The following is a 13,651-nucleotide window of genomic DNA, read 5'->3' on the forward strand; positions in this document are numbered from 1 at the left end:
CTACAAAATGAAATGTTAAGTAACTCACAACAAAAATTATAAGTATACAGATCACAGATATACCACCATTTAATTTTCAGAGTTAACCAATATTTGAAATGTTTCTCTTGAAGTTTGAAAATTGGCCTTAGACTTTACAAACTTTGACTGAATTCTGCTCCCGGCTATAATGTTTTGGAGAGATAATGTGGTCAGATCCTAGGGGAGAACGGAATTACTATAATGATTAAGTATGTACTATCTAATGACCAGACCACATCTATAAAATAGGGGGTGATGATAAACCCCCGGTTTCTTAATATCACACACACAAAATATAATTATAATATGATAATTAAATGCTAAAAAGAAAATCAAGATTTTGTATCAACTTACAAACACAATAATATTAGTTAATTAAAGTAATGATCATATTCATACAAATTCACTTTTCTCTCCACACAAACCTATAAACCCATGAGATTTAAGTAAAATCACACACAATAAACCAAGATGTTACCGTTCTCAAGAGCTCGGTAAACATACTCAGTACAGATGTACTCAGCTTGGTGCACATGTACCTAGCTGAGTACACACATACTCAGAAATTCACATATACTCTGTCTTTTTATTGTACCACAGGTCTTCTAACCCAATATTGCTGTTGATCTTAAAAAGACTGATTTACTTGGATACATGATCTATGTATAATCTATTTGTACAAGACTACAATGTCAATAGCCAAGGATATGTTTTGATCGCGGTGCAATTTGACCACATTCCCACTACAGTACCTTTCCCACTACATTACCAGATATTCTAGCAAACCATATATTACATCTGGGAGTGAAAAATGCTTTCAGCTTATGGAGGGCTCCAGTTAACATTCAAAGCTTATCTCTACTTTGGACATGTAAAGCACAAGATTGACATATCCTTGCAGTGGTTTACACAATATCTTGAACAACCATTGACAAGTTTCAATAAAAGGTAAGTGTATCACAGATACGCATGCTATGATGTGTGGCAGTCTAGGCATGTTTTGTTCTTTACAGAATTATTGTATATTGTACAATGACCTCTGTCATCATGGCCCATGTTTTTATACAAAAAGACCATAGAAATAATATTTCACCTTGGCCTCGTGTATAAGCAACTCTTGTCACCTCACGTGATTTTTTTATAATCATATTCCATGCAACCTCAACATTATTCCTCTTCATTCGTCTCCCGCTTTCATCCTTCGGAAGTTGATGCAATCAAATGTTTTAATAGAATGAGGATTGGCACCAGTTTTTTTTCAGGTTTTTAAACCTCGTTTATCAATCTGTGGAACACTCAGGACCAGACTCACTGTCCGTTGGCAACAACTTCTGGAGTCTGAATGACTGGACTCTGTTGCATAACTTTGGCTTTCATCTCTGCTACGTCACCATTACATTTTGGTGCTGTACAATCAGTAACGTCACCATGACATTTTGGTGCAGTACAGTCTGTAGGCATATTTTCTTTATTGTCTGTGTTGTTTTCTTCAGTTGTTTTCTCCTTATTGTCCTGTTTGTCTGAGCCATTGGTTTTGTCTATGATTATTGGTTTTGAATCCATGGGGGTCTGTCCCATCTGCTGTTTGATCTTGTCAAGGTCATTTGGGCTGAAAAGAACAAAAAACAGTCTTAACAATCTTATTCTAAATTGATAGTAAAGTTACTGACACAAAGACCTTTTCAACTTGTTTTATCTAAATTACCTGTTCTTATAATTACTAACACTGGGAACTCCTTTAGTGATGAGAGAGCCGTCATGATTGGCCAGGTCCACTGGGAATTTCATTTTAGTGATGAGAGAGCAGTCATGATTGGCAAGAAGCACTGGAAATTTCATTTTAGTAATGAGAGAGCCGTCATGATTGGCCAGGTCCTAAGGGAATTTCATTTTAGTAATGAGAGAGCTGTCGTGATTGGCCAGGTACACTGGGAATTTCATTTTTGGAAAGAGAGAGCCGTCATGATTGGCCAGGTCCTAAGGGAATTTCATTTTAGTAATGAGAGAGCTGTCGTGATTGGCCAGGTACACTGGGAATTTCATTTTTGGAAAGAGAGAGCCGTCATGATTGGTCAGGTCCACTGGGAATTTCATTTTAGTCATGAGACAGCTGTCATGATTGGCCAGGTCCACTGGGAATTTCATTTTAGTCATGAGAGAGCAGTCATGATTAGCCTGGTCCACTGGGAATTTCATTTTAGTCATGAGAGAGCCATCATGATTGGCCAGGTCCGATGGGAATTTCATTTTAGTAATGAGAGAGCTGTCGTGATTGGCCAGGTCCACTGGGAATTTCATTTTAGTAATGAGAGAGCCGTCATGATTGGTCAGGTCCACTGGGAATTTTATTTTAGTCATGAGACAGCTGTCATGATTGGCCAGGTCCACTGGGAATTTCATCTTAGTAATGAGAGAGTTGTCATTATTAGCCAGATCCACTAAGAACTTCATTTTCTTTTAATGACAAAAAAGACAATTCAGCCATGTTTGATGCTAAAATGAACAGGTAGGTTAAAGAAACTTATGTTAATTTTTTCTATAACAAGTATCACCATGGGAAAGGAAAGTAAGCTACATTTATTGTCTGTTTAACACAGAGTGTTTCAAGAACTAAGCAGTACAACTGCCTACCTGATCTGCACAAAGACAATGCCATTGATAGCATTGAGGGTTTCCATTACACTGACGATGGACGGTGTCTGTATCTGAAGGGGAGGTAATGTAATACTCTTCTCTCCCTTGTAGATCTCGTTCATCTTCTTTTGGAACACTACAGCCTGTTGTGTAAGATGCTTTAGGCAGTCGGAACTCTCCTTTGTCCGTTCATGTTCCTCACCAAGCTACACAAAACAACAAATACGATATAATTTTGTTTACAGAATAAGTGTCAAGTTAGGAAGAAGCTATACAATACTGTTGAGATTTATTGTATGTATCCTGACTCCAGGGCCAACACATTACCAGATTATAATATCAATTTCTTTTGTTATTGTAGGATACTAAGACCTACTGTGTGTGACAGCTTCCTAACATACAAACTAAATGAAATGATTCCGTGTTATACAGAGAGAAGTAGATTTATTTATTTAACAGGTTTTACGTGCACAATTACGGCCTTTCAGCAGACAAGAACGTAGTAGAGGGTGACACCACCTTGTGTTTACAACATGGTCCTATACATACCATTTGTTTGTATATAGCGTATGCTTCCTTTTCTGTTTGTAGAGCAGCTCTGAAATCTCCCCGACAGGAATGAGTCCTAGCTACTAGATGATAGCTCATAGCAACCTTTAAGCTGAGCTTTCGGTGAAACCTGTTAACAAAATGTAAAATAAAAATTACAATTATCAATTATCTAATCAGTATTTTCAGTTATTTTTGTAAGATTTTTCGAATTGAATTCAGCTACACCACCATTTTCATAATTTTTTTCATTACATAAGAAAAGTGGGCTCTTCCCAAAGGAAAACATTCTGACTCAAATATCCATGTCTCAAAAATCAGAAATTTTTATATTGAAATGAGGCAACTTTTTTTCAAAATTAAATAATGCAACACATTGTGGTATATTATTTTTCTCAAGATAGTCTTTATAAGTCCATATCGAGATTTTTTGGAATTGTTTTCAACATGTTTTTCTTACTTTTGATTAAGTTGTAAAGCATGTTCCAGGAATCTAAGGGACAATTCGTATTCTTCAACAGCATGTAGAATCAGTCCTATATTGCTCTGAAATAGAAATCTTATGTCAGAATTCTTTTTTCAAAAAAGTTAATTACCTATGTAATATTAATTAATTTAGCCCATTAATCACAAAAACATTAATTAACACTTGTATTCTTACATTTCAGGTATTGTGTGTTTGGTAATGATCCCCAAAAAACGATGGAATTCACATTTTGGATGATTTTTTTTTAAGTTGGTAAATATTTCTAGAACTTACATCAATGAGAGCAACCTCGGGATGTTCCTCACCGTGACACAGTAAGGCAAGGTAGCGGGTACGGTACATCAGACGAAGAGAACTAGACACCTGGTTGTTGGCGAAGCAGTAAAGTGCCAAATGTGACTGAAACATAAAATGATTCAATCCAGATTTATTCACAGAAAAACAAAACTTTTAATATAGTTGAATTCCGTATTTCTATCACACCCATCACTGAATTAACCATGAAATAATTTTGATAAATAAAAAAAAGATGGTTGGTTCTATTCCAGTAAAACATCTATCCCTCTCCCAGAACTTAATTGATCCCTTGTTTAGAAGTAATTGACAGGAAACTTAATCATGGATAGAAGTAATTTATTCTAAAGTCCAGGGGTCATGTAGATATCTTATTTTGAAGTCAGGGGGTTATGTAAATATTTTACTGGAATTCAACTTACATTTATTTATTTTCAACAAGACAACAAAGTAAAATTACAACTTCTGAAATCTCTAATAATAACCAAACACTGAGTTTCTAGACATGGGACTTAAGTCAGGCAACAAAACACAGAAACAAGTTTGTGACATAGGAACTTGGTCTGGCTACAAAACACAGAAACAAGTTTGTGACATAAGAACTTGGTCAGGCTACAAAACACAGAAACAAGTTTGTGACATAGGAACTTGGTCAGGCTACAAAACACAGAAACAAGTTTGTGACATAGGAACTTGGTCAGGCTACAAAACACAGAAACAAGTTTGTGACATAGGAACTTGGTCAGGCTACAAAACACAGAAACAAGTTTGTGACATAGGAACTTGGTCAGGCAACAAAACACAGGAACATGTTTGTGATACAAGACTTTGGTTAGGCAAAAAAACACAGAAACAAGTTTGTGACACGAGACCTTGGTAAGGATTTGACTCCATGCAACATTAATATAATCTACATGACCCAACATTTCATTTTGGTAGCCTATAGTCGTATAAACTTACATATTCAGTGATAGTGTTAGGGTGGTCCAGTCCTTGTACTCTTTCACTCATCAGAACTGCTCTCTGCTGGTAGGACAGAGCCTGTGAATCAAGAAGAGAGTTCTAAGAGTTAAAAACCATATAAATGAACCAAAGACTTTGAGCATTTTCAGAATCATCACAACCCGTGTTTCTTCAATTAATTTTAATGTTGACATTTCATTTGAAACTGAACGGTACTTAACGACACTATCAACAGTGGCTGAAGACACAAAGCACTAGTTTATAGCTCTGGTTATAATTTGTTAAAATTCTGTTGAAATTACCTAGTTAGTAAAATAAATCACCACCAGAAACCTACCTCCCCATAGTCCCCGAGAATGTAGTTGAGTCTGGCCATGAGCCGAAGACAGGCTGCCACTTCAGGGTGCATGGCCCCATACACATTGTTCAGGAGGTTCAGAGCCTCACTGATCAGATCATACCCTTCCTTCAATAGACCCTGTTGTATCTTCGCCTGGCCACTGGTGAAAAAGTGGTATGCGTCTGAGGCCTGAAATACATTACGTGTGATAATTGTATAATGACTGGAACTGGCTCGTGATACAACACATCACCATCAAACCTTGTAAGATTTACTACACTTCACCATCAAACCTTGTAAGATTTACTACAGATCACCATCAAACCTTGTAAGATTTACTACACTTCACCATCAAACCTTGTAAGATTTACTACACTTCACCATCAAACCTTGTAAGATTTACTACAGATCACCATCAAACCTTGTAAGATTTACTACAGATCACCATCAAACCTTGTAAGATTTACTACAGATCACCATCAAACCTTGTAAGATTTACTACACTTCACCATCAAACCTTGTAAGATTTACTACAGATCACCATCAAACCTTGTAAGATTTACTACACTTCACCATCAAACCTTGTAAGATTTACTACAGACTTCACCATCAAACCTTGTAAGATTTACTACAGATCACCATCAAACCTTGTAAGATTTACTACAGATCACCATCAAACCTTGTAAGATTTACTACACTTCACCATCAAACCTTGTAAGATTGACTATAATGGTTTGCTTCTTAATTGGTATTAATGTCTCCTTGATTTTGCCAGAGGTTTAAAGTAAAAAGAATAATTTTTCATGAAGGACAACTGTTTTCTTTATAACTTTCAGTTTTATAATGTTTTATTTTTCATACATTTAATTGTCCTCTTAAAAACAGTGAGAAACAGAACCATTGAAAATCTACCTTCGAAAATAGCAAAATCAAAATCCCTTTCAAATTATTATCTTCATATCAACTGGCAAAATGTCCTTCTCTCACTCAGATAGGAAAGTGGATTTCATATCTTATTGAATTAGAAGTAGCATGACTTTAAATAATTTTCATGGCTGGTTAGAATATTATTTGTGATACATGGAAGATATAAAATACTTTTCTTTTTTAACCTTGGCAATTTGAACATATCACTCAACACAGATTTTATAAGTACTAAATACAGACTCCATCAAATGTGAATGCTGCTAAAATATACCATTTCATACAGAATAAGTTTTTGAGATAACTGCATTCAGGATGTCTTTGCTGACTTGCAGATAAAATGTTATGATGACAATTGCACAACTTGTTCAGCAACTTATTTCATGAACATACACTGTAAAGAACTGAACATACTGTATAAAGAAATCAGATCAGTATGTCATATTGTATTTGTGATTGATATTTGAAGTTAACCTGATTTAGATATTTGTTTATAAAGTTAAAGGTCTAGCCTACCTTGGGATGAATGTGTTTGACTCTAGGGTAGATGTTGACGATATCCTCTTCATAGAACACCTGCTTGTTCCTCGACTCCATGTTGTACTCGCGTAACAGGATCTGTATTCCACAGCAGCGACACACTTCCCTCATCATGGACACTCTCTGCAGGCCATACTTCTCAATAGCACCATCAACAGAGTCACTGAGGATATACATGTTATCATTACTCTATAAGTCACTTCAAATTCTCATCATGGACACTCTCTGCAGGCCATAATTCTCAATAGCACCATCAACAGTGTCACTGAGGATATAGATGTTATCATTACTCTATAAGTCACTTCAAATTCTGATGGAGACATAAAAAATTCCAAAAGCTGTAACTCGGATGATAAGCCACATAAAGGTGCTGATATAGGTTTCGTTTATGCGAGTTGGACTGGCGTAGTTAACACGTAATTTACAACCTGAGGTTTAACAAGTGCCGTTGACGAGCTATCTCCAAGATTTAAACAGGGATCAATGTTTATTGTAACATGAGTTTCAAGGTTTAAATACTGTTCTACTTTTACCATAAACAAACATTAGTTTCCAGCACTTCAGCATTTCTTCTGTAAACCATTAAAAATGGTTAACACTTGATGGAAGGACATGTTAATTGTAGAAGACTTACCAATCCAATGAAAAGTAGAAGTAGTCTTTCACTTCCTCTACAATCTTTTTCCACATTGTTTTCGGTGTCTCTGATACCCATTCCACATTATCTGAACCAAAACAGAAATATTGTTAAAAATAACAAAACAATTGAAAAGTTCACCTTTGTTCCTATGTTGACTTTGAATTTGTCAAAAGCTTTGAATCCCTTACCTTAAGGAATAGCATTTTCTTAAACACTAAGTCTATTTAATCTCACTGTCCCTATCCTTGATATAGGATTTATTGGTGTTATATTACAATGTCTTACTGTCATAAACAATCTATGTAACAATGTATTACTGTGATAAGACATTCTTGGATAAAATGAAATTTCCAGTTCACTTGGCCTAAGAATGCTCCACATAAAACTGCATCATTGTCCACACAGTTGCTTGAGATTAAATAAATTATGACTCTATTTTCAGTGCCTTTGTCCTTTTTTTTAAATACTGGGGCTTTTGTCAGCTTTAAATCATTAAATCCGACAGATTCTGAAAGGTCAAGATTTTCTATTGTAATCAGATCAGCATGTCATTTTTTTAATTAGAACTTTTAAAACTCACCCATGTTGAAGATTGCAGCCTTGTTTTTCTTTATATTCTTTCGTCTTGCTTTCTTGCCTTGTAACTGTAAAACAAAAATGTTATTACAACGAGATTTGGTTTAGTTATACATTACCTGTAATCTATATATCATTTCTAACATTTCTTAGACCCAATTAATTAATACATCCTTCAGTTTCATACAAAAAAGTATAGATAATTTCTGAAGCTTTCCAACATGAGGACTTCAAATCAAAGAGAATATCTTTCTGTGTGCCATTTATTGACATAATTCAAGTTTCAAGTGTAGTTTTGATATAAATGTTTTTGGCTACTTTCTCTGTCGTGGACACTTGTCTTCTTCATAGTTTGTCAGGAGAAACTGAATTTAACTTGTATCATTCAGTCTTGAACACTATATAATTCTTTTTATCTCTTGGCATCTTATTGCTTATTTTCATTATAAAATCTTAGTCCATCAAAGCACTCGTTTATTGATGGCATAACAGCCAACATTCCTACCTCTTCAGCAGTGAGTTGAGCATGAGGAGTAGGGTAGGACCCTAAAAAGCAGTTGAGGAAGTGGCTGACAGCCGAGGATAGACTCATCATGTCTACTCCCTGCATGTAGGTTTTAAACAGGTGTTTCACCGCCCTTGTGATCAGCTCGCCTACAGAAATGGTCTGCAGAAAACAAATTACTTCCGTGTTATCCCTCACAATGAAATCTTAGTATATAAGTATTGAAAATTACTCAAAATTCTAACAAAAACCATCATGATTAAAACCTCTGCTTCGTGATACAAAGTTAGGCCACTTTTAAGGTGACTTTTGTATAACCGAGTGTTCAGCTTTTGTATAACTGAGTGGTTCTAGACTTAGGTAGTTTATTAATTGGAAACAACATCATCATCTTGAAACATCAAATGATACGTACATATACATAGGACAGTGTTGGATACTTGGTCAACATCTCTGCCACTTTTCCTAGATATCTCATGTTGATGCCCCTGGAAGAATAAAATTTAATTTACTCATATCTCTAGCAGTACCATGTAAACTTTATTTAAAAAGAAGCTTATTTGAAATAAATCTAATAAAACAAAATGTAAAATTGTGGTTAAAACAATCTACCTTTAACAATGCAGTGTACAGGAAGTAGATTGTGAGGCCAATTCACATTAAGCTTTGAAAACTATAGATCATACAGATTACAGCAGAAATGGGAAACAGTTGATTCCTCACAGGAGAAATGGGAAACAGTTGATTCCTCACAGGAGAAATGGGAAAACAGTTAATTCCTTACAGGAGAAATGGGAAAACAGTATATTCCTTACAGGAGATATGGGAAAACAGTTGATTCCTTACAGGAGAAATGGGAAAACAGTTGATTCCTTACAGGAGATACGGGAAAACAGTTGATTCCTTACAGGAGATATGGGAAAACAGTTGATTCCTTACAGGAGAAATGGGAAAAGAGTTGATTCCTTACAGGAGATACGGGAAAACAGTTGATTCCTTACAGGAGAAATGGGAAAACAGTTGATTCCTTACAGGAGAAATGGGAAAACAGTTGATTCCTTACAGGAGATATGGGAAAACAGTTGATTCCTTACAGGAGATACGGGAAAACAGTTGATTCCTTACAGGAGATACCGGAAAACAGTTGATTCCTTACAGGAGATACGGGAAAACAGTTGATTCCTTACAGGAGAAATGGGAAAACAGTTGATTCCTTACAGGAGATACGGGAAAACAGTTGATTCCTTACAGGAGAAATGGGAAAAGAGTTGATTCCTTACAGGAGATATGGGAAACAGTTGATTCCTTACATGAGATATGGGAAAAAGTTGATTCCTTACAGGAGATATGGGAAACAGTTGATTCCTTACAGGAGATATGGGAAACAGTTGATTCCTTACAGGAGAAATGGGAAAACAGTTGATTCCTTACAGGAAATGGGAAAACAGTTGATTCCTTACAGGAGATATGGGAAAACAGTTGATTCCTTACAGGAGATATGGGAAAACAGTTGATTCCTTACAGGAGAAATGGGAAAAGAGTTGATTCCTTACAGGAGATATGGGAAAACAGTTGATTCCTTACAGGAGAAATGGGAAAACAGTTGATTCCTTACAGGAGATACGGGAAAACAGTTGATTCCTTACAGGAGATATGGGAAAACAGTTGATTCCTTACAGGAGATATGGGAAAACAGTTGATTCCTTACAGGAGATATGGGAAACGGGAAAATGGGAAAACAGTTGATTCCTTACAGGAGAAATATGGGATATGGGAAAACCTTACAGGAGAAATGGGAAAACAGGAGAAATGGGAAAACAGTTGATTCCTTACAGGAGAAATGGGAAAACAGTTGATCCTTACAGGAGAAATGGGAAAACAGTTGATTCCTTACAGGAGATATGGGAAACAGTTGATTCCTTACAGGAGAAATGGGAAAACAGTTGATTCCTTACAGGAGATATGGGAAAACAGTTGATTCCTTACAGGAGATATGGGAAAACAGTTGATTCCTTACAGGAGATATGGGAAAACAGTTGATTCCTTACAGGAGAAATGGGAAAACAGTTGATTCCTTACAGGAGAAATGGGAAAACAGTTGATTCCTTACAGGAGATATGGGAAACAGTTGATTCCTTACAGGACATATGGGAAACAGTTGATTCCTTACAGGAGATACGGGAAAACAGTTGATTCCTTACAGGAGAAATGGGAAAACAGTTGATTCCTTACAGGAGATATGGAAAACAGTTGATTGCTTACAGGAGAAATGGGAAAACAGTTGATTCCTTACAGGAGAAATGGGAAAACAGTTGATTCCTTACAGGAGAAATGGGAAAACAGTTGATTCCTTACAGGAGAAATGGGAAAACAGTTGATTCCTTACAGGAGATATGGGAAAACAGTTGATTCCTTACAGGAGATTCCTTAAAGGAGAAATGGGAAAACAGTTGATTCCTTACAGGAGATATGGGGAAACAGTTGATTCCTTACAGGAGATATGGGAAACAGTTGATTCCTTACAGGAGAAATGGGAAAACAGTTGATTCCTTACAGGAGATATGGGAAACAGTTGATTCCTTACAGGAGAAATGGGAAAACAGTTGATTCCTCACAGGCAAAATGGGAAAACAGTTGATTCCTTACAGGAGAAATGGGAAACAGTTGATTCCTCACAGGAGAAATGGGAAACAGTTGATTCCTCACAGGAGATATGGGAAACTGTTGATTCCTTACAGGAGAAATGGGAAACAGTATATTCCTCACAGGAGAAATGGGAAACAGTATATTCCTCACAGGAGAAATGGGAAACAGTTGATTCCTTACAGGAGAAATGGGAAAACAGTTGATTCCTTACAGGAGATATGGGAAAACAGTTGATTCCTTACAGGAGAAATGGGAAAACAGTTTATTCCTTACAGGAGATACGGGAAAACAGTTGATTCCTTACAGGAGATACGGGAAAACAGTTGATTCCTTACAGGAGATATGGGATAACAGTTGATTCCTTACAGGAGAAATGGGAAAACAGTTGATTCCTTACAGGAGAAATGGGAAAACAGTTGATTCCTTACAGGAGATATGGGATAACAGTTGATTCCTTACAGGAGATATGGGAAAACAGTTGATTCCTTACAGGAGATATGGGAAAACAGTTGATTGCTTACAGGAGAAATGGGAAAACAGAGGATTCCTTACAGGAGAAATGGGAAAAGAGTTGATTGCAAGTGGAGATACAGTTATATAGCTAGATATTTAAACCATATCTCCCCTGTAGCTATTGAGTTAGACACTAACTTGGGAGATACCCCTGTAGCTATTGAGTCAGACATTAACTTGAGAGATACCCCAATAGTTATTGAGCCAGACATTGATTTAAAGATACCCTGTAGTAACAGAGACACTTACTTGGTGTGCATGGCCTCTGTCAGTGTAGATCCATCAATAGGTGAGGAGGTGTGGTCCATACAATCATTAATCTACAATTTTTATAAAAAATTTTACATGAAAATTCTGAAAATTACAAGACAATAAAAGTTGTACATGAAAATTCTGAAAAATTACAAGACGATAACAATTTTTTGCAATAAACAAGCACTACATCATTTCTGTCTGTTGTGTTTATCAAACATAAAACAATAGTGGATAAGCATTGTACTTGTCTTGTTGAATTGAACTACTGCTACTCACCAGAGAAGGGATCTGATACACCACCAGGAATTCTGCAGCATCCTTTACTATCTGTTTCTCTCGACGCAGTGTCTCACTCTGGAAAACAAAACTTATGTTTACTGCAAGTATATTAAAGTCAATTTGTTTCTATTGACACTGTTTCCCTGTTAAAAACAAAGCTCAGGTATAGATATTGTAAGTATATAAAAGAATATTTGATATCAACTTAAATGTCTTAAATATCTAATTTATTATTTATGCTATGATATGAAAGCCATGTACTGTTTGCTATTACACTAGTGTTATTAAATTTTTACCTCTGGATTTGCATGCTTGACATGAGCTTGGTAAACATCTGGGTTGAAAGTGATGTTAAACTCTGGAAATAAACAAGGTAATTACAGAACTGAATAAACAAAATCAAACTATATCAATTAATGAAGATATAGAAATTTAAATGAAAAACAGTAAATGTACTTTGACACCTCAAATTTACCAGGTAAGTGCAATATCAATATTGAAAACCTAGGATTTGTGAAATTGAAAATAAATACTTTATTACATACAGAAATTGCATGTTGTTCTATCATATTTCAGTGCAAAATAGATAAAAAAGCTAATAACAAGATTACCACTAAAATATGTTAACAGTGAGCAATCCGAAGTGGACATGTTAAATAATCATATTCCTATTTTTTCTTATGTGGCAAAAGTTTCAGATGAACCTGTATGACTTTCATGTTCCTGGTTAACTGCTAAAGTTACCTTTGGTGTAGTACATGAGTTACCTAGCTACCTGCACTATATGGTATTTTAATTTAATTAGTATTTGGTACCTATAGAATACATAATTTTACCTGTGTACATCAGCTTTACTACGTACCTGTATCACTGAGAGAGTTAACAAGTCTAGCAGCCTTGTTCACCACATCCTTGGTGTCCTCCTCCACTGAAATAAACAAAAACAATTATCAAACTGGTGGTATTTTCCTAGATTTTAAAATTGATCAGGTACTTTAATGATAAATTTGTGAGAGATCCGTGTACCCAACATCACATGATCTACTGATTCTGTGTACATGAGACCTTTTCACCTTTCTCAGTGTAATTTTATCTTGTATTGACACCCGAGCAAAGTGAAACATGCCCACAGCTGATGATTTGGACTAAAACTGTAAACCTACTGAACATAGTGCATTCAGATTTCTGTGCATTATCACCTTCTACCAAATAAGGGCATGGTGAGTTAGCACATCATACAGTAACTTAAGTGCATAAATGTATTAGTTTAATACTGTCAGTGCAAAATTACTTAATAAAACATCTTAGTTTATACCTACAAGATTACTCAAAAGTAAATTTCATCACAATGGAAGTTATTTAAAACTTATCTAGTATTATATACATTTTAACTGACTTTAAGATAAAATGTTTCTTCTAATGTATTATTATAATATTTTGTTTGCTGACTACTAAGTGATAATTAAAGCAAAATCACAATTTTTT

General features: G+C 35.5%; 1 protein-coding gene across 1 annotated transcript in view; it reads right to left on the minus strand.

Moving 5' to 3' along the window:
- Positions 1–423: 423 nt before the first annotated feature.
- Positions 424–13,651, minus strand: part of LOC132565016 (clustered mitochondria protein homolog) — a 39,139-nt gene continuing 25,911 nt past the window's right edge. Inside the window, exons 20-35 of the mRNA XM_060229620.1 lie at positions 13,029–13,094; positions 12,463–12,524; positions 12,164–12,241; positions 11,882–11,952; positions 8,889–8,961; positions 8,474–8,635; positions 7,973–8,036; positions 7,387–7,477; positions 6,729–6,915; positions 5,286–5,477; positions 4,946–5,026; positions 3,965–4,090; positions 3,665–3,750; positions 3,205–3,334; positions 2,653–2,861; positions 424–1,630 (exon numbers count right to left, since the gene is read on the minus strand). Of these exons, the coding sequence (XP_060085603.1) occupies positions 1,330–1,630; positions 2,653–2,861; positions 3,205–3,334; positions 3,665–3,750; positions 3,965–4,090; positions 4,946–5,026; positions 5,286–5,477; positions 6,729–6,915; positions 7,387–7,477; positions 7,973–8,036; positions 8,474–8,635; positions 8,889–8,961; positions 11,882–11,952; positions 12,164–12,241; positions 12,463–12,524; positions 13,029–13,094 (1,979 nt within the window). The 3' untranslated portion in view covers positions 424–1,329. The remainder of the gene's footprint in view (positions 1,631–2,652; positions 2,862–3,204; positions 3,335–3,664; positions 3,751–3,964; positions 4,091–4,945; positions 5,027–5,285; positions 5,478–6,728; positions 6,916–7,386; positions 7,478–7,972; positions 8,037–8,473; positions 8,636–8,888; positions 8,962–11,881; positions 11,953–12,163; positions 12,242–12,462; positions 12,525–13,028; positions 13,095–13,651) is intronic.

Source organism: Ylistrum balloti, unplaced genomic scaffold (assembly GCF_031769215.1).
Source record: "Ylistrum balloti isolate Yb309-2 unplaced genomic scaffold, AGI_CSIRO_Ybal_v1 Utg369688, whole genome shotgun sequence".
In the NCBI taxonomy this organism is placed as follows: domain Eukaryota; kingdom Metazoa; phylum Mollusca; class Bivalvia; order Pectinida; family Pectinidae; genus Ylistrum; species Ylistrum balloti.